At 46.4% G+C, this 24,939-nt stretch overlaps 2 protein-coding genes across 3 annotated transcripts; one reads left to right on the top strand and one right to left on the bottom strand.

The window, feature by feature from the left end:
* Positions 1 to 188: 188 nt before the first annotated feature.
* On the top strand, positions 189 to 8,443 carry LOC138600436 (uncharacterized). The gene is made up of 21 exons (XM_069671860.1): positions 189 to 211; positions 297 to 352; positions 429 to 518; positions 615 to 742; positions 815 to 955; positions 1,026 to 1,094; positions 1,170 to 1,340; positions 1,411 to 1,507; positions 1,593 to 1,801; positions 2,541 to 2,900; positions 2,987 to 3,107; positions 3,189 to 3,394; positions 3,483 to 3,600; positions 3,682 to 3,854; positions 3,949 to 4,040; positions 4,108 to 4,226; positions 4,310 to 4,471; positions 4,552 to 4,571; positions 6,227 to 6,338; positions 6,420 to 6,511; positions 7,760 to 8,443. Exons 1-21 carry the CDS (start codon positions 189 to 191, stop codon positions 8,441 to 8,443), a joined length of 3,243 nt encoding a protein of 1,080 aa, XP_069527961.1.
* A 174-nt stretch (positions 8,444 to 8,617) lies between these two features.
* On the bottom strand, positions 8,618 to 23,980 carry arhgef15b (Rho guanine nucleotide exchange factor 15b). 2 transcript variants are annotated; one of them, XM_069672428.1, is made up of 17 exons: positions 23,696 to 23,980; positions 22,412 to 22,529; positions 19,470 to 20,006; positions 16,958 to 17,932; positions 16,826 to 16,880; positions 16,523 to 16,590; positions 15,312 to 15,604; positions 14,842 to 15,002; positions 14,490 to 14,642; positions 14,279 to 14,408; positions 12,890 to 12,964; positions 12,512 to 12,604; positions 12,285 to 12,439; positions 10,242 to 10,412; positions 10,072 to 10,157; positions 9,879 to 9,983; positions 8,618 to 9,570 (listed from the first exon to the last, which is right to left on the bottom strand). In XM_069672428.1, exons 3-17 carry the CDS (start codon positions 19,903 to 19,905, stop codon positions 9,413 to 9,415), a joined length of 3,114 nt encoding a protein of 1,037 aa, XP_069528529.1. In that variant the 5' UTR covers positions 19,906 to 20,006; positions 22,412 to 22,529; positions 23,696 to 23,980; the 3' UTR covers positions 8,618 to 9,412. The 2 variants fall into 2 exon arrangements, with proteins under 2 accessions (XP_069528529.1, XP_069528528.1); XM_069672427.1 differs by lacking the exon at positions 22,412 to 22,529.
* Positions 23,981 to 24,939: the final 959 nt, after the last annotated feature.

Genomic DNA, 24,939 nt, shown 5'->3' on the forward strand with positions numbered 1-24,939 from the left:
AGCTGAGGAGGTTTGAGTTTCAGGGATGAAGAAATACACCTTAAAAGCTGAAGTAACACACAGCACATGTTAGTGCTAGCTTGGCCCGGATATACCCAGCAAGTGACTCACTTTAGCTAGTGTTGGTTAGCAGGTGTAGTTTGCTAGCAGCTTAGCTAGCTTTAGACACTGCCAGCACATCAGTGGCTATGGATTTTGTGTTTTACTTTGGGTAAGTTGTTTTGGTGGCAATTGGTAAGTTAAGTTTCATTGGTGCTGATATTTTTGTATGCAAGAGATGTGCTTTTGTGTTACAGTGTGGCCGTCATCCTTTCTGTGTGGTCAGCTGCAGAATGTGCTGGAATTCCCAATGGTAATTAAAATATATTCTCTTTATGAGCTACAATAAATTTAAATTAAATTTGACCTACATTATTGTGGTCATGCAGGAGTCCTTCATATGGAGTGTCATGACCGTTACTTCATGATAGCTGTTGATCTCTCCTTCACTGGGGAGGAGCCTGTATTCGAGGCCGTAGGTATGTTCTGCACAGATGTATCATTTTACTCTCAATTATCTTTTTAAATAAATAGTTTAGATCAGATTTTGAGGGAATGTAATATTCCTCTTGCAGATGAGACGGGCGTGTACCCCATCACTACGCAGTACGCTGCAGTGTGTGGCTACAGTGTCGATGTTCGCCCTCTAGCGGGCCGTGTGGAGCTCCGAGCCTCCTACTTCAGCTGCCACGCTGACAACAAAGTAAGTTTAGTTTAATAAGCCATTTGAACGTGCACTTAACCCAAATATAATCACTCTATTTTCTACTTTCAGGATGACGAAGTGTTCACGTTTCACTTCAACCTGGTCACGACACATGAAGGAAAGGAGGCCACCTATGCCTTGAACAGGACCTGTTCTCCTTCTCTCTCCTGGTCCCCCAGAGAGGTCACCTGTGAGCTCAACTACATGGAGGTGAGTTTGGGTTGTAATAATAAATTCGGTTGGGTGTTTCAAGTTCTTACCAATCATGGTTTCTCTGTAGGTGTCTGTGAGGAGTGAAGTCACCTGTCCAACTGGAACAAGGAAAGACGACTGGGATGCCCTCAAACCTGTATGCTTTAAACCACAGTTGATTGAACTCATACTGTCAAGTTCCACTTCTTTTAAAGGCTTTCAATCTTTCCAGGCTCATAGCTCCACCACTTCAGACTGGCAGGTGATGTTTCACAGGGCGGAGGAGCAGCTACCTCCAATGAACCTCTCAGAGGCTCGTAAGCAGGGCTATATGTTCGACTTGACAGATGGGAGGCTTGTGTTTCGTACACCGTATGGACAACCTGACTCATTCAGCACTGAGGTAAACTGCCGATGCTCATCTTCTCTTGTAAAACATTTAGTCAGAGTGTAACCTTTGAGTCTCCCTCCAGGTGAATGGTGTTCCAGTAGAGGTCGTCCATGCAACCCTGTTCTCCAGACAAAGCTGGGTCGTGCTCATGGTCGACCTGGTGGCTGCTTGCTCCATGCGTCAGTATAAACATCTGTACTTGCTGTAATTTAAATTCCACTTCTTTTACAGTCTAAGCTGCAACATCTGGTGTCTCTTCAACAGATGAAGGATCGTATGATGACAGTGGCTATGTTGTCTGGGCGTCCCCAGAAACACTATACCCAAGTTCTGACAGCATGCGGCTCAACTTTGGACTGAATGGCGAGCTGGTGGAGCAGCCGGTTGCGGAGGAGAGGGGCTGCGTTGTGGAGAAGCACAACACCTCAGTGCTGATCAGCATCCCGTATAATGCCGAAGGAGGATACAGGAAGGTCAGGAGTAGGGCTGGGTATCAATATGGATTTCTCAATTCAATCCTGATTCGACCTCTAACCTGGTGCATTGTCTTGTTTACAATAAGAATTGACCCCAATGAAGTTGCATCATGTACTTTTTATTTAATATGCCCAACACACAGCAGTCAACACAATATTAATGTTATGAATTAGACAGCGTTTTGTCCAGTTCGGATTTTGTCTGAACATCTGGCTCATTGTTTTGATTAAATGAACTGGGCTTCAACTTGCGTGAGATTTGGCCACGAGATCTCACAGCGCGAAGAACAAAGGCACACGAGAGTTACAGGGAAAGGCATACTGTATAACAACGTGCGAAAATACACTCACGGCCAAAGCTGATGCTAACAGAGTGCAGCATAAACATCAGTGCAAAACTGACTCGCATATTCATGGACGCACACACGATAGAGTCCATCTGCGATCACTAATGACGCCGTAGTAGCTGCAGTAAACAAGTCTGGGCATGTCTCCCTCACTGCCGTGTTCCGAGGGGATGCGCTGAGTCATGCTGCGTTCAGGAGCGCTCAGAAATGTGAGTGATCAGATGTGTTTACGTATTTTTAAAGCTTGATCTCGGGATTTATTAATTGATATTGAGTCGTTCAAATGAGAATCAACCCCGCCCTAGTCAGGAGATGCAAACCTGGAAGGTTTGTAGATGCACATGGGCTTGGTAGCTTGCAAGTTTCCTAACTGCATTTGTCTATTGCAGAGCTTTGTGTCGGGCGATCTCTACGAGTTTTATGTCTTCCACCTGTACGTGGAACAAATCCTGGTGGATGAGGATCTTGTAGAGACCAGGCTCAGGTTCCACAGGACACTAGCCACTCCTCTGCTGCCGTGCCCCGTCTTCACTGAAAACCAAACACTACTTGAGGATCGTATGTTCACCGTCTACCTTGGAGACATCCCGGAAGATGTTGATTTGGCAGCTGTTCATTTGAACGGACAGGAATTTACAGTGCCGTTTATGAATACAAGCAGCAACACCATCACTAAAGTTGTTCATCCCAACAAGACTCATGGTTACACTCTGAAGGTGCCTTTTGATGATGCTGTTGTCATACAGCAGGTAAGGGGTCTTCTAAAGTAGGCTGACATTTGAGACTTTTGCACCTTATGTTTTTTGAGCTAAGTATTGCTTGTGTTGTCTCCTAGTTCTCTAAAGAAGATGCCGTTCTTCAGTACAAGCTGGACATCAACTACACGCTGACTGTGCTGCCTGGAAACGAGTCTTTTTACCACCTTGCTTCCATTGAGGCATTGTTTACGGATGTCTGTAAGTCGTTGCACAAAACGTAGTCTTTGTCTGTTTTACTTGTGCATGAATCAGAGGTACCCAATGTCCTGTGTTTTACAGCTCCTCCAGCCTTTGATGCCGTCTGTTCCGAGTCTGGGATCAGCTTCAGGCTGGACCACCGTCCTTTTGACTACCTGTGGGTGATCAGTATCAGCTCAGACCCGCTGACATCAGAGCTGGCAGCCCAGCACGGCTACATCATGAGCAATGATAGCCAGAGTCTGCAGCTGGAGGTGCCGCTCTTCACTCATGGCTACGAGTACAAGGTGGGATGAGGAAAGCCTTCATTGGAAGAATCAAATCACGTGTTCCTCAGTTGTCTTCAAGCCAAATGACTAAGCATGTGTTTTATAGGACGTTTCTCTGAATGGATTCTCTGGCACTTTTGAGCTCCTTGTGCGGGATCATGAAACATCTGAGGTCACGAGCTCCACCGTGAGGACTTGTCCGTTCTCCTCTTCTGAATTCATCAGTAAGAGCATCCTGTATTTTTGCACTAAGAGCTCGTATGGTCTTGAATATGTAACAAGTGTTCGACTACATCTCTCTTCAGTGTGTTCGACTGACGGGAGGATGACTGTGGTGGCCGACTTGTCTCTGGCCATCCCGAGTGGAGGAGTTCCTGCTAGAACCAACCTCATCGACAAATACTGTGGACCCAAAGAGACAGACGGCACCAGGGCTCTCTTCTCTTTTCCACTCAACAGCTGCGGATCCATCGTCAAGGTACTGCTGCTAACTAATCTAAAACGTTTCCTCCATCATGAGACTATAATCTTTCCTGCTCTTGGCCTCACATTGAGATTGTTTCGCCCCTTAGCTTGGCAAGGAGAACGTGACTTATGAGAATGAGATTTTCTACAAAAAGAACCTCAATAGGAACAAGGCAGTTTCTGATGATGCTCCTGGCAGGTATGCATTGACCTCTTTTTGCTGCCGTTCTGCTCTGTTGCATGTCTTTCATTCTCTTGTCTTGCAGGGTGGTGATGCAGTGCTCGTATCCCCTGGCTGGTCTTCATCGCCTCTTCTCAGTGTACAGGTTTGAGTCTGACGCAGCAGGTGTCGGCAGCATTATCCGCACCACGCAGCCTGCAACAGGTACAGTAGATTGTTCACCTGCCGGACATGACTGCTCTCGTTTTATTGGATTTTGAGCGTGTTTGTTTAACTCGGCACTGTAGGTGTGCAAAGTCCCACCATCAAGCCAACTAAGGCACCTACGACCACACCTGCTATCAGACGACCGTTTAAACTTCCTACCTCGTACCTGCCTGCCCACCACCCCCCGGCTCGCTACGTCAAAGTTTCTTTGTTTCACAATCACCCCAGTGTCATCAGAAAAGGTGGGAACTTTAACATTTTAAGTGAATATTTAAGAGGTGAGGTCTCTCTTTGTTAAATTTGTTTTGAAATCTCTTCACAGGTGCAGAAGGAAACTCGCAAGTAAAAGTTGATGTTGCCAACATTTAAAGGAAGTGTTATTTTTAAAGAGAATTTGAAATTTAATAAAGTGGTTTCTTAAAAGTTCTGCATTTGTGTCGCTTTGTATAACTTTTTAAATACTTACTACACAGTCAAATTAATGTAGACGAATTAAGTTTGAGAGGAAAAACTTTCTACTCAGGTTGGATCAATGGAAATAAATGAAAGCCACTTTAAGATTTGCAATGCATTAGTAAAACTAGCAAATAATAATCAGCAGGGCCTTTTCTTTACTCTAAATACTAGAAGTACTCAATTGTTAATGTTTTACTTGCGTAGATGTAACGGTTCATTGTCAGTGCTGTAAAGTCCTGCATTCAAAATCTTAATGTTTGTATCAAAAGACATTAGGTAGCTATTTTTTGTCATTATGCAATACAGCCCATTTCAGAATAATGTAGTTGTGCTTGGATTAAAATTATAAATGTGTACGTCACTTAACTGTTGCAAAGCCAGAGCATTAAAAATTACTATATAGGCCTACACAGCTGGACTGCTTAACCTATTCACGTTTGAGGTAACTATATCTAATTTTGAAAAGATAAAACGTATGGTAAAGTATTTAGAATAAAACAGGAATACGCTAATAACTTCAGTAGATGTACTTTGTTAATTTCGACCGTTGTAACATCATCAGTGCTGGACAGTGAACATCTTGTGAAGTTCTGCTTGTAAATGATCGCACAGGAGGCTTAACACAACTTGAGCCAGAGCCGTATTATTGAACACACCCGGTAGCATTGAAGCATAGCATACATGTACCTCGCGAGAACACGCGAGATCTCCTGCCTAGTAATGCGTGAGTACGCTATACAATTCAATACATTAGTGTAGGTTCACAAATACGAAATGTTTAGTCTTTCGGAACATCAACACCACTTTGTCATAACTATCAGGATTCTGGAAAGTGATTTTATTTGAAAATGACTCGTGATCTTTGTCATTTTAGCGCAGGCGACTGGCTGCTCTTCTGATATTATCCTTCAAAATAAGATGCTAACCATAGCCTAAAATTATGACTTATGTTATGAAAAATTTTCTCGTAAAATTAGGACTTTATTCTCGTAATATTATGCATATATTCTCGTAAAATTACGACTTATTTCTCGTAATATTATGACTTCATTCTCGTAAAATTACGACTTTATTCTCGTAATATTACTTTTTTCTCGAAATTTCGAGAATAAAAACGTTTTTTTTTAATTTTCTTTAAAGTGGCCCTAATACTCCGTTGCAGTACTGTGGCATAAATCGGACATGTTTTAAATATTTAAAAAAAAAAATCGAACATAATAAAAGGGGGAAAAAGGGGAGATGTATGGGTAAATCAACCAGCAGGGGACGCTAGCTAGCCTGTAGCACAGACGTGACAACGACAGTTTGTTTTTGTCTTTTACTGTTTTGACGCTAACGTGACCTGTAAAAAAACGGTATATAAATACATGCTACTACTTTTGACTGTCTTTGTGCAAGAAATTAAACCATGGACTACTATAACGGACAACATATCGTGAGTGTATTTGTTAAAATTTGCGCTAACTTGACGCCAGAAGTTGTAAATATATCAGACCACGTGATTTAATAAGCTGCCATATCTCCATGCTTCCCTCAAACAGAGGTCCAGGCAGCCCACCCTGCCTCCCCTCTCCAGCAGGACCCTGCACCACCCCTCCTTCGTGCCTCTGTATATGGTTTCAGGCTTTGAACGCCGTCGCACGGACCAAACAGGTGAGTCAGTTTCAGACGCACACACCTGTTGCAGAGCTTCATTCAGTCGTGCAGCCTCACTCACTCCTGTTTTCCCTCCAGTCCATCCCGTCATCATCCCTGCTGAGTTTTTCTACACTGATCCCACCATGAGCTGTGGGAGTAGGATCACTAACATAGTGAGTGATTTGACGGTAAGTGGACATAATAAACTCTCATGTTAACACTGTTTACTCCACTAAAACGATTATTAATACCCAAATAACATTAGTAAGACACAATAGACACATTTACATAAAACCTAATAATGGCTGGTTGTCTGTATGGTTGTATTTGTTCAGTGTAAGATAAACCATTCATTAAAATAAGTTTTACCTTTACCAGCAAATAAACATGTTTTCATAACTTAGCTTCCAGACAATCTTCAGTATTTACCCCTAACAAGGAGTAATAAAGTTTTGGAAATACACAAGTTAAATCTGAGCCCTTGTCCACGCCACATAAAGACAAACCTTAATTCAATTTGAACACCGTGTATTCTGGAATTTTTGGAAAAGGAAGTCAAGACTGGGGCGAGTAAGGAGCTGCTTTTGATGCCCAGCAGCATTTCGTAGATCTTAACCGTTCCTCCTCAAAGAGATATATTAGGCACATGTTTTTTCCCACCTAATTGCAGAGAACATTAAGCCTCCCCTGCAGTGGATACCATGCCTACTGTTTTATGGCTATTCTTGAAATGGGCCATTAAATTTGTAGCGTTGAGTCCTCGCATGATGGATGCCGAGCACAACCTCGCTGTCCATTTCGGAAACTTTGTGTGTTAATGTCGTTGCCTTACGTCGAGCTTTTTCAGGGAATCATCGAGCATTTAGGCAGAATTAAAGAGCTGTTTTATCGGCAGAAAAATGTTGATGCTGATATGTCATTTTCAAGCCATAATCTGCAGATACCGATAACGTGCATCCCTAGTTTGTTATGCAGAAATCTAGGCAAAGGTACATGTGTATTGAAGAGGTACCAGACCTTTAAAGTGCAGCTCTTCTAACTGCAACAGCAGTGACAACACACTGTAATGAACTGGGATCTAAAATACTGCAAACACTGCGGCAGATTGTGAGAACGTATTGAACACAGGTCGAGGTCCTGACGGAGGTCCTGATGTCCTCTGAGCTCTCTCAGGGGAGGTGGTGGTGGGCGGATGGGTTGCAGAGCTTAGGGAGGGGCTCAGACAGACGAGGACATTTTAATAAGATCGGCTCAGTCCTGTCAGACGACGCTAAGACGCATAGTGGGGGGGCTGGAGGAAATTGAGACCAGGGGAAATTTAAGAGACCTGTGATGATTATATTTCCTGAACGCACGTCACATTGTGGACAGCAGTGTAGAAAAAGAACATTAAAGATGGTGAGAAAACATGACTATGAATGATTTCTCTCCATCAGGTCTTTGAATGCTTCCAGCTCAACACACCACCACCTCTTATGTCCACCTGCCCGGCCCCACCGCCCCGTCCAGACCCCTTCCGATGCGGCCCACACCCCACTTTGGATCTCGGCAGCCTCACCTTAAAAACAAACAACCTCCGCCCTCCAGCGCAGCCGGGCCGGCTCGTCCTCCAGCTCACCCAGGAGGAGGACCAGGCCGTTACAAACCTCCTGAAGCTGCACCACCAAGAGCTCGAACACAGCGACGAGACAGTCCTGGTTCACCCTGAACGTTCGGAGGCTGCGCCGGCGTTCAAGCCCTTAGTGCAGCGTCCGAGGGAGGGAGGAAATCAGGGAAGATGGTCGGATACAGAGCTTGAGGCGGCTGACACCCTCTTGTGTGGCTTTAGCCTGAGAGAGGAGGAGAAAATCTGCTGCCAAAAGCTCAATAAACTAGAAGCAACTTTGCCTGATCGTCTACAACACCCGCATCAAGGCTGCGAGGCTGAGCAGACGGTGTTGGAAACCTGGAACCCCTCCAGCGTCAGTGCTGCTGCGGGGGATTTTTTGATTAAGAGCAGGTCGAGTGTTTCTGGAGGTTTACCCGAGGTGAAGAAGCGGACGCTTTCGGATCCTGAGGGCGACGCCGTGCGTGTTCTGCTGAGCCTCGGAGACACGGGAGCACTGGATGTTGAGCAGTGACTGTTTTAAATCGGAGGGTTTTCTTGCCCCTGGGTTTATTCTTAACGCAGGGTTCTTTGCATTGAAAGTTTAAACCAAGACTTTTATTTCCCTTCTTTAAATATTGCACATATTTCTTGTTGTTTTTGTATCATTGTTCAATAAAAAAGTTGAGCCGAACTAAAAAGAGACGTTTCTTTTATTAAAAGCACCACGACAGTTTCGAAAGGGTCGATATTTACAACACTTTGTACATTTACAGCATCCACAGATAACATCCCATCTTTGTGACAACAAGCAGCAGGGGGCGCTACAGTATTACTCCAGCTAGTGACGAGCACAACGGCAGTGCAGCACAGCCCATGTTTACATGCAGTTTCAAAGCTCCTGTGCTTCATGAGATCCTGATGGAAGTTTTGTCCCGTGGTTAACGTTCAAAGGCACTTCCTGCTTAGATTTGAGTTAAATTACAGTCGAGGTGTGTTTCTTAATAACACAAAACGGGTCACATCCTGTTTTCTGGCTCCCTAGTGACACATAAAAGTCTTTTGTTGTGGCAGGGTTTGACTTGGTGTGTGTGTGTGTGTGTGTGTGTGCGTGTGTGTGCACAGTTATGACACAAGAGGCACGCCCCAGCTCAGGTGTAACATTTTTTAAATCCGGTCGAGCTGTGGCGACAATGATTGGCATTTCAGATCCACAGTGTCGCGCTAACGCAGGGCTGCATGCTCGCAGGAGGAGGTAAACAGCTCAGCTGCAGATTTGATCTTTGATAGTGACCACACACATGCACATGAAGGTCCTTTAAAGTCAGTGGTAAATGATCAACCTCCCACTCCCAGCTGCTGACAGGAAGCGCACACTCAGGTGCTGCAGCAGGACAGATAAGTTGATGCCTCATCTTCTCCTTTTTATCTTTCACTTCCTGGTTGTAAGAAAATGTTTCTTTTAAAGTCTGTAAAAAATGTAAACGTCCTGCATCCGTCCGTCTCAATTGGTGGACTTGGCGACGATGCTCGCCGCCTGCATGACTCTGTAGCGCTCGCGCAGGTTCCGCCGCCGCACGTGCTCGTTGGTGATCTCGATGACGTTTCCTACGGGGAACCAGCCCTTCTGACCGTCTGACAGGCGGATGCCTTCGTAACAGCCTGGGAGGAAGTGGAGAAAGTAGGACGGAGGGGGGGGTGGGAAGAGAACACACAAAGGGAAGATTGGAGGTTTCTGTATCGGTCATGCATGACAGTCAACATAAATAAACTGCTAAGGTGGAGGGTGGAGGAGGCGTCAGGAGGAGCAGGGTGTTCACAGGAAGGGGCATGTTAATTCCACAGAGTCATATCAGGACATTGTGAGACTTCTAGATAGGAAACCTGTTTGTCTGCAACGTTACACAAACACAGACTGATGTCACAATCCTGATCTAAAGGCCAGAGTGTGTCTGTGAACGTGGTCTTACCCTCGTTGGTTTTGCGGATGACGTTGATGATCTCGGTGGGCTCCAGCGTGAGCTCGTCGGCCTGCTGGGCGAGGTACGGCTCCACACACTGCACCTGAGGACAGTCTGACACACGCACACACAATAACTGTGAGAAACTCTCGGGTTACGAAACAATCACAGGCTGTGAATCGCACGCGTGTTCAGTCCTCACCCCAGTCCTCGTAAATCACTTCGTCTTCATCTCCGTCCGGGTTCGTGGGGTTGGGGAAAGCAGCCATCCACCTGTGCATGTCTGACCTGCGCACGGAAACAAATCATCAGTTCAAAGAGACGAGACAGTCCATCAGGGGTTTGTCTTTCACACACAGTCGAGTCACTCACTGTGACGGAGCTTTGATCAGCCTCTCCATCATGCGTCCCTGGTGGTTTTCCAGCAGCGTGAGGTTGAAGCAGTGCTCGAGGGGGCCGCCGCTGCTGCTCCCGCCTTCCTCCATCGGCTGCACCTGCACCAGAGAGCGGTGGGCGTGGTCGAGCACCACAAAACGCTCCGCTCTGGGAAAATAAAACACATCAAATTTCTACTTTCAGGATCTACTAGATTACTTTACTTATCTTGTCACTTACTCCCAGTTGTATAACACTTGTATGTACATCAGCCTGCTCTTTAAAGAAGACTTCCTGCTATATTTGAGGAAGTTTGGAGTCATTTCACGACCGATGAAACACCGTTAAAGAGTCTTGTTGCTTCTGCGATGAGTGGTCACACTATCATGTTAACAATAAACAATGACAGCTCCGCAGAAGACGTGGGACGATACTTCCTCTTCACAGCTTCCAGTAAGACAGGCTGTAATCTCTCTGGTACTGCCTCAACATGAACCGTCCAAGTGAGTCTGACAGGTGAGGTTAATGATGAACCACAGCGTGTTATCTTGAAAGTGCAGCACAGAGCTGGGAACACTTTAACCTCAGCTTACAGGATAACCTTGAAAACAGGTTTAGCAGTTGTGATGAATGTGACACGTCTCGATGTCCTCAGATAATCGACACGTTTTAAGCCTTCAAAAATTACCTTCATTTAACAGCTAAAGTAGCAGCGCTGTGAGGCTAAATGCTAACATCACCAGGCTAACGTTCATGAAGCTAACATGCTGATGTTAACCAAATATAATGTCTAAACCAAAGATGGACGACATGACAGCTCCCTGAAAGTGAAGCCAAACCCTCTCTATCGCCCCCTGCTGACTGGCTGCAGTATAGGTCATAAGCCCCGCCTCCTCCATGTTAACAGATGGGACATGAGTCAAACTATAAAATCTAAATACACAAACATGGTTTATGTCATTAAAGTTAGTTATTAACAATGGTGATTAATGTCCAGGTTAATTTTTAATGAGTTATCTGATGCTGTAAAAATGATGATTGACAGCTCTGTTGACAAATCCGGCTCCTGCAGCCGATCTGTTCCCGATTAGCAGAGTGGAGGAGGAACGGCACGTTTCCACACCTGTGAGCGTCTGCTTCAAACCAACACACTCTGCTGTTAAACACGCCGACTTGCCGGATCTTTGCTGTTTTTTTCAGCCTGTGTTTTGGTTAGCGGAGGTGGCTACAGCAGCTCCACCCACCGATCTCTACTGCGCAGACTCTGGCTCTGAATGACGTCACCATCACAAGATGGCAGCGCCTATCACGGGGGGCTTTAATTTCATACAATGAGAGCAGATGGAGGCGCGTCGTCCATCTTTATATACAGTGATTGGTGTAAACCAAACATGTAGATATTAACATATCTACAGTTCTGACTACGGCATGTTTGTTTAGCTTGTGAGTAGGCTAATTTGTTTATTAGCACTAAACACAAATCACAGCCGAGTTTGCAGACTTTTACCATTTTGACCTGCCGGTAGGTCGAGCTGAAGAGGCTGTGAATCACCGGAAAGAATACAAATCCTCCTGATGGCGGGGGCTTGAGTATCTTCCCCAAATTTGATAGCATCACATCACATCCCGTTGTTAAGATGTTTCACCCAAAATGAAAAATATCAACCTCATACTCGGGGTAGAAGAAAGTCAGACAATCATCAAAGTTAGTAGGATTCATCCTCTGGGGACCATGAACAGTTCTGCAAAAGTTCACGTCAATCCATCACATATTCAGGGCGCCGGTTTAGCTTGGCGGTTAAATTGTGCGTTCCATATACAGAGGCTACAGTCATCAACGAGACGGCCCCGGGTTTGACTCCCAGCGTCCTTTGCTGCGTATCGTCCCCACTCTCTCTCCTCCTGTTTCTGACACTATCCACTGTCCTCTCTCTCCCACTAAAGGCATAAAAGACCAACATCTAACCTAACTTAACCTAAGACGAAACAATGTCATAACATCTTTTTGAAGGCGTTGGTAATCAATCCATTCGGCCTCACCCTTTCTTGGCCGTGATGATGAGCAGGTCGTTGAAGAGGAAGAGGTAGATGGGGGTGAACTTGGCCCTCATGGTGAACAGAGTCGCTCCTTTGGACATCTCCTGCAGCTCGCCCTTCTTCTCCAGAAACCGAGTCTGGGAGATGATCGGGATGGCCTGGAGAAGGTAACAGGCAGGTGAGCATTCACCTCATGTCTTTAAACGTTCGCTGCGTGTTTGTGTGTTTACCTTGAGCTTGTCAAACTCCAGCGTGTGAGAGACGAGGATCAGCTCCTCCATCTGCCTCATCTTTCCAACCTCGGTGTTACAAACGTCAATGATCTGTGAGAGGGAGAGAAAGACTGACATATAAACACTCTCATGTTCCCTTCAGCTGTGCTCACTGAGAGTATCAGGTTCAGTCCTTCAACTAAAACCCTCAAACTCACTCTGCCTTTGTCCTCAGTGACCCAAATGACTCACTGTCACTGTGGCGCTCAATCAACAGAAAGATCCTTCTCTCAAACAATGGCTGACGTTAAATTTCCAGAGGCATGCGCCTCCCTCGTGAGTCAAATGATCTGGATTTGTAGGCAGACGTGCGGGTGAGGAGAGAGGCGAGCTTACCTTGGACACTGAAGCCAGAGCCTTGGAGGCCGTCTGCTCCTCGTTCGTCCTCTCCTTTGTTCTCTTCAGGATGTTCTGAAACGACAAACAGCTTTCTATTTCTGCAGCGGACGAACAGCCTCAGCAGGATGCATTTTTTCCGTCTATGTACAAACAGAGTCACGGCTTTGAGGGGAGGTGTGGCGGCGTGTTAGCCGACAGGTCAAGAGGCCACGGTGACGGGAGGTGACGCTGGAATGAGGACGTTCAGGAGAGCGACGCACCGTGACGATCTCAAACGACTGACATTCGATCTTTCACTGGCTTGCAGCAGGAGAAGAGAAGGGTCAGTGATAACGAACGTACCGTGGTATTCTGAGGAGACACTTGAGGAAGTAAATGAAGGTGAACTGCATTGTTGTCACGCACCAGTAACATCACTGTGACTCTGACCTCCTGAGGCTTTATCAAAGTGACGCCTGCAGGTCGACTGAAAAGGAGAAACTGTCCCAATCTGATAATCAAACGTTTGTCTCTTTATTGATTGTTTTTCTTTTATAAATCAGTGCAGGATTTATTGATTAGACATTTTCCTACTTTTCTACTTCAGAGGATAATTTTACATTTTGGTAAATACCTTGTTCCTGCTTCATTTGTGAGAAGACTGATACCACTCATGTGCCTGTTTGTTATTCTTAAGCTAAAGGCGGGAGGTGCTAAGCTAAGCTAAGCACGGCTTATTAAAGACTGGAAGCAAGCTAAAAAGAAGCTAGTTTTTTCTGTCTTAAAGGACAAAGCCGCTGTCAGTCACAGCTGGTGTTCTCTGTAATCGATGGAAGCAGTAATATCGTGCAGCTCGGGGGTTTCGCCCGTTTTGCATTCCTACAACTCCCAGCGTGCATTGCGCCCCTTCCTCCGAAAGGAACGGCCCAGCGAGAGACGCTGGAGTGAAATGCGACCGTTTCTCTGCAGGCAACGGCTCAGAGCAGAATCTGAAATACGACGAGAATATACAGGTTGATCGTCTAAAACATCGGAGGCGGGCGTTAGATTGAGGAAGTGTAGTTTAGCGAGCTCCCTGGTTTTCCACGGCCGGAGAAGCGGATAGCGTCCTCCAAAGGCACAGAGCCACACTGCAGTTATTCCTACCATAATGGCGTTAGCTCCCCGTGATAGCATGACAGGACTGAGGTTGAAAATCGGTGAACCGGCCCTTTAAGCTAAAGGCTGGAGGTGCTTAGCTTAGCTTAGCATAAAGAATTCTTCACGCTGAGCTAACTGTAACAATTCATTGGCAAAACTGCAGTCGGACAAAAAGCAGGCGAGCTTCTTTTAATGCTAATCCGAGCTAATCGCTTTATCGCACTACTGAACGAAGCTGCTAGCTAACTGTAGCTAAATGTTTCTCACCTCGATGAGCATCTTGATGCGAGTGATTCGCTGGAAGGGGAGCAGCAAGAAGGACATGAAGGGCAGCCGCTGGCACTGAGGCGACTCCTGCAGACGAGTGATGACCGTGGCGAAGTGCACGTTGTTCTTCCTGTAGACAAATACACAGTCAATGCCCATTTATGACCATATATGATGGTCATGTACGTATAGAAAAGCCTGTTGTGCTTACAGGAGCGTGGTGTACGTCTTCTCCTGGTAGATCTGGTTGCGGACGTAGTCGATGTAGGCGGGGAAGTTGTGCTGGGCGTGATAGTGGATGATGTCACAGATATCAGGGAAGACCAGCTCCTTGAAGATTCTGTCCTCCAGGTCTTTGAGGAACCTGTGAAGTTTCATTAAAAACACACGAGCTATTAGAACCATGTGACCGCGGCCTGGCCTCAGCTCAGGAAGTGACTCATTACTTCTTCCCTTCCTATCGCTTCTTATGTTTCAAGTGACCTCATCGTAGTTCAACTCGTAAATCAGCTCCCGTTTCCCTTTCTCTTTATCTCCCTCCGTCCTCTCTGCTCACTTCTCACCTCTCGCTGACCTCTCGCACCCTCAGGATGTTGGAGAAGAGGGTTTTCTTGTCTCTGATGATCATCGTCTCCTCCAGCTCCCGGCTGTCCAGGAAGTGCTCGGTCAGGACTCGCAGGGATCGGAGGTACGAGGCCTCCGATGTCAGGACTTCAAACATACTCTGCCGGGGGAGAAGAAACGCAGATATCAGCCTCAGTGTTGAAATGAAACTTTGGCGTTTATCAGGATTTTCCACTTTAAAAAACCTGCTCGATGTTGGAAAGTCTGAGCGGTGACTGGAAGAGCTCTCATGAGCGGTTTGAATCGATATTATATAACAGCAGTGAGTGATGCAGCGAGGCAGAGTGGACCTTAATTTATATTAAAGCATCACATTATCACTTTAAGTTGGGATATAAACTTGATACAGCAGCTCCCGTTTCTCCCCGCAGCGCATTAGCCTCCCCCTCCTCCTCCCGTCGTCCCTCACCTCCTGGTACTTGCACTGCTCGGGGGTGAGCTGCTCCAGCACGCCGCTGTCTCGGACGCTCTGGAGGTCCTGCCACAGGGTGCTCTGGCCCGGCGTGGGCACGGGGCTGCTCCTGGGCGCTCCGTTTGCGGTCGCGGTCCCGGTGCCCGACCCGGCACTGGAACCTGTCCCCGAGCGACGGGCGGTCCAGTCCATGGCGTAGTCCGCGCTGGTTTTACTGATGTTGCGGCAGACGGTCTGCCGTCGGATCTCCTTGGTGATGACGGTGGCTCGGTAGGTCTGGTACAGAGGCTCTGAGGGGAACCAAGTCAGAAAGGTGTTTGAATTGTTGATTTGAACACTTCATTAAAGGGTTGCGCGGCTTTTGCGGCCAACAAACCTGCGCAAATGACACAACAAGACTCTCCAAGCACACGCAGAGAAAGTGCGCTGCAGAGCAAACAGCGTCTCTGTGCTCTGTGCCATTTGCACGTATCTAAATGAGCGAAAACATTCGGGGCAAATTTAGGGCTGTCACACTCTGAGTTTCCAGTGGTCATGACGATGATTCCACCTTTTGTGTGATCAAAAAATTAGTTTGTCTGTTAAAACAATCTGTTAATAATATTTTGTCTTTATAATCAGACTCGGGAGACGGATCAGTCCGGGGCTGTGCGAGGCTCGACCCCGGCACGCTCTGGAGTCGGTCTGGAGCCGCTACGCAGGACAGGCATGATCATCTGGATGAGCTGCTGCTGCGCGCTCGTTTACAACTATGAAGCTCTGTCACCTGTCGAGTCTGAACTTTACAATTAGCTGTTTAAAGAGGGAGAGAAAGACCCTCCTCTCCCTGCTCGTCATCGATCTGTGCATGCAGCTGAGCTCCTCAGCTGAGAGCGCAGCACCGCGCAGCAGAGAGCGGAGCTGCAGACGGCGTCTCTCCACAGTCAGACACAAATCAAAAGCAAACTGCACCGAGCTGCGAAGCGTCATGAGCGTGTTTGTGCTTGAATATCATGGGTGCGGTTTGCTTTGTGAATCAGACCTTGACACCGGGCAGATGGTGGATGCAAATTATGCATGGCTGCATTCCATTCTTGGTGAATTCCCCCCCGAGTATTTATAATATATACAACAAGATTTAGTTTGAGCGTGAGCAGATCAAAGGGGGAGCATTGGTCGTTGGTCTAAATGTGCAAACAAATCACTGAATCAGAGACAAACATTCTCACCATCCTGCAGCCGGGACTCCCAGCTGAACGAGGTCTGCCTCCTCATCGAGTCCCGCCTTTCTGTGTGTCTGAAACAGGAAGTATGCGAGAGGAGAGAGAGGCATCAACCAACACGAAACTCATCTGTCCAACACAAGAGAGTTAACACCCGCCGACCTCTCTGTTCTGTCTGCTGCTTTCAGCTCGAAGCCCATTTGTTCAAACTCAAGACTTTAATGTTGAAAAAGATGGAGGAGTTTCCTTTAACCGCACGAGAACTTCAGACAGATAGAAAAGAGTTAAAGGGTGACGATGATCACTCACAGTTCTTCCGCTGTGTCCTCTCTTTCTCCTTCGCTCCCTCCGTTCTCCCCTCCGTCTAAAGAGACGAGTAAAAGGTGTCAGTGATATTGAGGGAACGAACAGCTCGTGCATCATTCGTTGTTCGGTACCAACCTTTCCTCTGTGTGAGCGACTGCAGCGAGGCGCTGCTGAGCCTCCTCGGGTCCGTCTTTGGAGGTGGAGGTGGGGGTCTGTGAGGGCTGGCCGGGGGTGGAGTGATGGCTCGGTGGGGGCTCAGCCCGCTGCCGGTGGAGCTGCTGGGGGATGAAGGCCGCAGGTTGCGCCACTCCTCCCTTGTGGGCTGGGGGAGGGGAATACCGGCGCGGTGCACCGGCGTGAGGCTGCGGCTGTCCTGAGTCATGGGCATCCTGGGCGGGATGGCAGGCGGCACGTCGTCCGGGCTCGAGACGGGTTGGATGTTGTTCTGGAACTCGGACGTGGGGTCTGACGTGCTGCAGGACAGTTTCGAGCGACGCTCTGGTTTGAGCACTTTGATTAAGGGCACATCCAGCTCCTTACACGCAGGTGGAGCCTTTCTAAGAGCGGGGTCGACCACAGGAAGCGTGGCCTCGTAGATGCTCTCCTCTTCCTCCTGGACGGGTCTCTGGGGGAGTGTTAGTGCCTGGGAGGTTTTTGGTGGAACAGGAGGAGACTGAGAGCGAGTCACAGCGAGGGAGGTGAGGACAGCGGGAGGCCCGGGGTCCGAGCGTCGCCGGTGACCGTCCGACAGCAAAATGTCCAAAGAGTGATGGAACTTCGCCTTGTCCTGTTTCAACACCTCCCCCTCATCCAGCACAGAAGTCCTGTCCCCCTCATCCTCTGCCCCTCCCCTCTCTTCCACCTCCTCCTCCTCTTCCACCCAGTCCTCCTCTTTAAGCTCCTCCTCATCAATCTCCTCCTCGTCTCCTCCTCCACCATCATCCACAGCGTCCACGGGCACCCATATCAGCATCATGCCGGGCCACTGGAGGTGGCACATGCAGCTGCAGCCCGGGTCGCAGGAGGGAGTGAGGGCCGCGTCCGGACTGCGCTCCGCCTCCACTTCGTCTCCTCCAATCAGCTGGACCTCCACCTCCTTTCCATCAGGAGCTGCAGAAAAGAAGCAACACAGATTGAAATCTTTTAACAATTAACATGTTTCTTTAGGAAGCAAATAAACGCTAATTTTCCCTCCACATCGGAGGCTGAAGTTTCCCGTCTTCTTTCCTACATGTGCATCCACAGATAGGACCGCACGCACTTCTGAGTGTCCAGTCAGCAGTAGAACACCTCCCGTCAGCCGGGGATGTGTTCAAATATTCATGGGAAATCTGCAGCGTTGCATGGAGGAAATAAAAGACTAATATTGACAGAAGGAAATGGAAGAGGCGGAGGAAAGAGGGCGGAGGGAGGAGGCCGAGCGGGTCAGTGAGGACAGCAGATTCAGACCTCTTCTTAAAAACCACATGTGGATGTATCGTCACAGAATCTCACGACCTTGGGCACGACAGGGAAGCAAAACAAGGAAGTGAGAGTGTGGGTGTGTGTGTGTGTGTGTGTGTAACTGAGGGGAACACACACATCTAATCAATACATTTCACTTCTTTAGGATCCGCTTGTGTTGAGTCAGGACGAAGCTGAACAGCGTGACGCAGCAGATCTTTAACGTGCTCGACGTGACGACTGCATCATCACAGAGCAACGACGACTACAAGGAGAGAAGCAGGACGTACACTCACGTATGTTACTGCAAGTGTGCATCACTTCCTGCTTTCACATTACTCAGACGCCTGCACACACTTCTACTCACACACGCGCAGGTGATCATCTGACTGACTGAACCTGTTTGTGACTGTTGGCTCAGATTAGCCGGCGGCACCACACCTGTGTGTTACACAGCGCTGTGGGTTTGACTATAAATCGAATCAGTGCACACGCACACACACACTTTTCTTTCAGTTTTAACAATCAGACTGACCTTTGATCTCACACTAGCGTCTTTGAAGGTCCTCCTTACATAAGTGAAGCTGCCTGCAGGATGTGTGACGCAGCATGGCAATAAAAAGCCATGCCAAATATAAAGAAGAATAGTCTCGTCTTTGTCCTGCTGATTAAAAGCGGCGATAATAAGCAGGAAGTATTGCCAACATATAAAGCCAATAAAGCCAAAGACAAAGCGGACCCTCCCCACGCCCACTCACAGCTACATGGTTATTTCAAGCTTCATATTTCACTCTGATACCTGTGGAGTAGCTTAGCATCATTTACAGTAGCTCTGTGCAGGCCCTCATGCAGCCTCTACTCGATCAGCTCTGTCCCTTTAAGAAGCCCCGCCCCTACAAGCCCGCTCTCTTCTGATTGGCCAGCTCTGAGGCTGCACTTTGTGACGTCACAAGCCTGGGGATCGCTCCAACACACTTTCACCCACAGATTTGAAACTTCATGTGAAGATGTAGGGTTCAGATACAGCAGCAGGCTTTGGGACGAACTCCCCTCACCCCCGCGGAAACAGGAACTTTGTGTAACCATGGTTTTATCGTTAACGTATTAATATGCAACACAAATAACCGCGAGGCAGAGTCGTTAAAACCACGTTACATTAAAACTCTTGAGAATGAGATTACGACCCCAAACAACTCCGGTGTACCTGATCGTCCTCCTTCCACGCTGACGCCGTCCGCCTCCTCTCCTCCCACGCTCTCCCTCGGCTTCTGCGGGACGCGGCTCCTCTTCTTCGGCAGCGGAGGCGCCTGCTCTCCTCCAAGCTGAAGCTGCAGACTGGCCCGGGGCGGTTTGGGCTTTACTGTCGGCGGCCTTTTGAACCGCTTGCTTACTTTAACATCTGCAGCGCCATTAGTCGGATGTTCCCCCGGGTCGTTCTGCAAACTGTCCTGTTTGCTAAACTTGTCCACAATCCTCTTAACCTTCCCTCCTGAGAGGCTCGTGCTGCTGCCGCCTCGCTCTCCCAGAGGAGGGGAGCCGGGCTGTGTCGACGGTTTCGGGGGGATCTCCGGTCTGGGTTTGGGTTCAGGTTTGAGGGGCGACGGCGACGTGGGCCGCTGCGGTGCCTCCTGGACAGACATGTTGGCCGGAGTCTTCTCTTGTAGTTTGTTTTACTCCGAGCGCTGACCAATCAGAGGTCAGGCTTTGAGGGCAAAGGTCAATGCGAGCATGTCGTCATCACCTGATGAAGCGAAAGAAGAAGACCAGTTAGATATTACATATAAATATAAACCTGATGCCTACATTACCCACAATGCAACATTAACCAACAGTTACAAGTCCAGAGAAGTCCGGAAAGTTCACTTCTTTCTCCGTCCACATCCTCGGGGTGTTTACATTTTTAACATTTACTCTTCAGCCCTACCTGACGTTGACTCGGATGACATCACTTGAGGCCATGTATGACAGCTTGTACCGCCCCTTTAAGAGCCCCTTAAGGCTTAAATAAGTTGTTTAACACATACAACAGCACTGCAACACCTCTAAACAGACGTTGATGTGTGAAACCGGCTGAGTTCGTCTTCTCAGAAAGTTCTGGAAGGCTTTTATCAACTTTTCCCTCATTTTTGCTTTTAGTTGCTCATAAAATACGCCTCACTTTCCCCTCCTTTTGGCCCCATAGATAAGGACATGATTAAAACATTTATGGAGTCAAGTCACAAGACCACCCTGCTTTCCTTTTCATGCCTGTATTAGACAGAAGAGAGCATCTTAAGCTTCTCTGTGCCCCCGACGAAAAAGGCATGATTCAGTATAATAACAGTCATTTTCTGGGGCTGAAATAAACATGTCCAAAGGACTGTACACAACGCTGCAGCATTTCCATAACAGTGTAACCCTCGAATTGGACTTTGAGCTCCGTCTCAGGCTGCCTACTGTTAAACACATTCCTAAGTGTGTTTACACAGTGACGCACAAAAGGTAAATCCAGCTACTGCTTCAGATCAAGGTCCCTGAACTCTCTGTAACACTTCTTATATTGTTATGCTTTGATGACTCGTGGATTAAAAGCATGATTAAGGGTTAAACTTCTGACTGCACGAGCACAGTGAAGAAGCAAACCCTCCTCCATCCCAGCACAGAGAAATCTCCACATTCACATGAAGCAGTCCGACGTGGCAGCCACGACTCGCAGCCTGCACGCGTCTATAAAAAGAAACGTGATGACCATAATATGAAATTCAATTTCCATTCTGGTCGACCAGATGTCCGCGCTGCAGATTCTCCTCTGTGTGCAACAGCTGATGCAACGCCACGCCAGAGCAGAGTTAGTCATCCCCTGTGTGAGTCATGCAGGGGAAGACCTCCTCTTTGGTTTGTGGAGTTAGCATGTTAGCATGTTAGCATGTACTTTTTAATGTAGGGATTATATCTGAGATTCATTGATGAATCACTAAGTCATATAACCATGTGAAACCCCGGTATCCACATCTTAGTCATGCTTGCATTTCTGATTTACCTCAGTAACCATGGAAACAATCAGCTGGTTGTTTAGAAACGAGGCATTTGAACACATCATGTTCGTGTCATTTTGCACAGAGAGATAGTGCTGCTCGTTGCAGCCCTGCTCAGCAGCAGATAAGGACTACGAATATGAAACTGAAGCCTATTAGCACATCTTCTTTACCGCGCTCTTAAAGGGGCGATGCAGCAATTTACGAAAGGTCACTGAACTCATCACGAGGAGCAGCTCAGGAACACAAATGTGTTCAGGGAGTGTAAGAAAATCAGACACTACAGGCGGCTGTGGCTCAGTGGTGGAAGCGGTTGACTCTCAATTGGAGGGTTGGTGGTTCGATTCCTGACCGCTCCAGTCACATGTTGAAGCGTCGCCCGGGCGAGACACTCGACCCCTAATTGCTCCAGAAGGCTTAGATCGGAGTTAGATGTGTGAGTTGTGTGTTGCATTGTGGGAAATGTAGGAAACCAGAATTAGGGTTGGAATGACACATAAATATGGATCGATATATTGATTAAATGGTCAATAAATCGCGATTAAAACCTACAAAATAAAAGCCCTGAAACAACACATAGGACGACTGATGTTTGTGTTTGTTTATATTTAAAAGAACTGATTGTTTTTTTATTGATAAAAGCTTTGAGTAATTAAATTGTTAAATCACATTTTTATTGATATAAATGGAACGTATTGTATTAAAGGGGCCTTTGATACGAGCTCATACTGATCTGCAGGCAACTTAATTGAATTGATCTTGACTTTCATTTTAAAAGCAGTTTCAGGCAAAGCCCCAAATTTTATGCAAGAGCGCTAACAGCTTAGCTTTTAGAGGCTGTTCATATCAGGAAAACGGTAGTGCCAAATACCACCAGGTAAACAAAAGCATCACAGACAACAATGTTCTATTTTGGGCTCCTGGGCCGTCTTTTCCACACGGATCAGAAAGTCAATAACACTCTGAAAAGCTAACGAGCTAGTCGGACCAGTTCGGTGGGGATGACTGCGCTGAGCTTCCAATAAAGAGACAGACACAGTTTCATGTTTCAGTCTGTTGAAGATTCAGACGTCGTGCAGAGATTCACAGTATGACTAAAAATAAGGGACACAATTTTCAGAATAAAACTCACTTGTTTCCGATAACAGAACGTCAATCCAGTTGTGTTCGTGTGGGTGGATTGTAAGTCTTTTCAGGTTTCAGTTTTGGCCTTCTGGTTTTTTTTCGTTGTCACACATCGACACAAAAACCTGAGAAAGGAGGGCGTGTGCGCTCACAAAACATTCATCTATACACAGTGGAGACAACACATTCTGACTGTGTTGTAAAGCACTAACAGACTGAAGGGGCACAATTCCACCCTGACCTTCCTTCAATCAGCTCCCCACCAGACTTCACTTATCTTTTGTCTACTTTTGCTCTATTGACCTGGTTAGTTCAATAGCTACATCCTACAGTCTATTGGACACACACACACACTCACACACACACTCCGGCTGGGTCAGTGTGCCACTCATTCATTCCGGTAAGTGTATTCGTCCTGGTAAATCCAATACGTATCAGACGTGGTGTGACCCCTTAAATCAGACCGGCTTGAGAACAATCCTTAAGTGCTTAAAGGGGGCGCCCATTAACACAATGCTCTGTCCGTGTGTGTGTGTGTGTCTGTGTGTGTGTGTGTGTGTACAGTATGCCATCTGCTTCGGAGACTAATGGGTCAATGTGTGTGTGGAAATAAAATGGGTAGGGGGGCTTTAAGAGAGCTACCATTACAATACATGTGATGTGTATGGAAGCTCCACGTTGGACAGGAAGAGGGGACGGAAAAGGTGTGTCGGAAAGGAGAACACACACACACAAATACACCCAAGCTAGGGGAGGGAATCCAGGAAAGAGGAATAAGCATGTAAAGAAGGTTATGCAAATGTAAATATGCTCTTTAGGTCTTTTGAGGTTGTGCTTTAAGGACGCTGACGCTGACAATGGTAGTCTAACATATCATATGTCAATTTTAGTGATATAAAATAGATACAAGATAGTGACTATTCATGAAATTCATAAAATGTTCAAAGTGAAAGTATGCCTAAAACTGTCCTATTTGTATCCCTTAAACGCCTCATATATATATATATACATATTGGCCACACACTGGTATCTACCTACATACCTAAAAATAAAGATATTCAACTGTATGATTTTCTACAGTATTTACGCAAACGTTAAAATAATTTCTATTTAGTTTGACAACGTTACTAGAATCTAATAACGCCCATTTTCAAGTGTCTCAAGGGTTTTCCATAAGGGAACAGGTGCCTTACCGGCTAACCCGTCAAAAGTCAACAAAACCTCACCTGTGAAACTACCAGTTATGAACGTATCGCCCTTAAAATGCAAATACAAGTAAAACAAAACTCACCAATGTTTCTCAGACATGTCTGGCTCTTTCTCCTCTGTCATTCGGCTCTACTGTTGGCAGTCCAACATAGTTAGCTTCAGCAAGAGAAAAGGGGCTTTAGGTTAAAATCGCTCCAGGCGCAGCTACCTTAGTGCACTTGAAAGTTAGCTAACTCGAGAGGGAAAAAAAGGCCGTTTAAATATTCTGTAAAAAATATCCACAACGTTAAAGCGAACCGGTTCAGTTTCTTATTGTTTCTCTAACAGGCTTGTTGTGTGAGCACCCGGCATCCCCCTGTTGTTGTCTCCTTTGTTACCAGCAGCGTGTGTGAGAGGAGAGGACGGGAGGTAGAGGAGCCTCAACCCCCCTGAGGGCTGAAACTGCCAAGCACGGCGCAGAGATGTTGAGAGGTTCCGGTTGTGAATTAGAAAATAAAATAATTATTGCAGCACTTAAAGAAGGTAGAGGAAGAAGGAAGAAGGCAGTTCTCTGATCTGTCATACCGTAAAACCGTAAAACCAGTAGGCTGATAATGATAGCAATAGATGTGTTATCGTATTTTAACCGTTAGTGACTGCTTTGGTTGATAATGGTTAGATGTATGCCACGTCATAAATTATACTTTCTGTTCAAGTCTGTGTACATTCGGTGTTTTACCTACCTGTAAGCCACAAATATTTAACTATTTGAAAAGTTTCACGTTGTAATGTAATAGCAGTACTCACATGAAACACAAAAACGATTTCAACACCAATTCAAATGAAAAAAATAAAAAGAGAATATGTTTAAAACAAAGAGTTTACACTTAATACTAGATTTCTGATTCTCTCTCCACAATTGTTTCCCATGAGAATCACTATTAACTAAAGCTATTACTATATAGGATTAAAATCACAGAGCTGTAAATGTATAATTTACTTTACTGTTTTACTGACTTTTTTTTAATGTATCATCATTTATTTGTACTCTTTATTACCAGCCTCAAAAGCTTTAAAAAAATTAAGGTTTTGTTTTAGTACTTTTATTTTGAAGGCCAAAACTTTACATTTCCGTCCTTTTCTAGGCTACAGCTTCAGAAGCTTCACGAAACTGGGGTCTTCCAATCTAACGGCAGCCCGAAACATAATAAACCTGTTTAATTGTGTTATTCTATGGTTTGTGTCACGTTAGTATGATGGCTCATTATGTTTTATTTGTTTGTTAGCTACAGTAGAGACTGTATGTTTCTGTAGTGTAACAAGTTGTGTTGGTTTCACTGAATACAT

Source organism: Semicossyphus pulcher, unplaced genomic scaffold (assembly GCF_022749685.1).
Source record: "Semicossyphus pulcher isolate SPU_LCO1_2020_fin unplaced genomic scaffold, fSemPul1.0.p SCAF_21, whole genome shotgun sequence".
Taxonomy (NCBI): Eukaryota; Metazoa; Chordata; class Actinopteri; order Labriformes; family Labridae; genus Semicossyphus; species Semicossyphus pulcher.

What these genes read in the sequence shown, in the direction of transcription:
- LOC138600436 (XM_069671860.1), top strand. Translation starts at nt 189, where the DNA reads ATGGATTTTGTGTTTTACTTTGG. An exon ending in CCGTCGCACGGACCAAACAG is followed by an intron (nt 6,339 to 6,419) that starts GTGAGTCAGTTT and finishes TTTTCCCTCCAG; the next exon opens with TCCATCCCGTCATCATCCCT. An exon ending in ACATAGTGAGTGATTTGACG is followed by an intron (nt 6,512 to 7,759) that starts GTAAGTGGACAT and finishes TCTCTCCATCAG; the next exon opens with GTCTTTGAATGCTTCCAGCT.
- arhgef15b (XM_069672427.1), bottom strand. Translation starts at nt 19,905, where the DNA reads ATGTCTGTCCAGGAGGCACCGCAGCGGCCCACGTCGCCGTCGCCCCTC. An exon ending in GTCGCTCACACAGAGGAAAG is followed by an intron (nt 16,881 to 16,957) that starts GTTGGTACCGAA and finishes TCGTCTCTTTAG; the next exon opens with ACGGAGGGGAGAACGGAGGG. An exon ending in GCATCAAGATGCTCATCGAG is followed by an intron (nt 12,965 to 14,278) that starts GTGAGAAACATT and finishes TTGTCGTTTCAG; the next exon opens with AACATCCTGAAGAGAACAAA.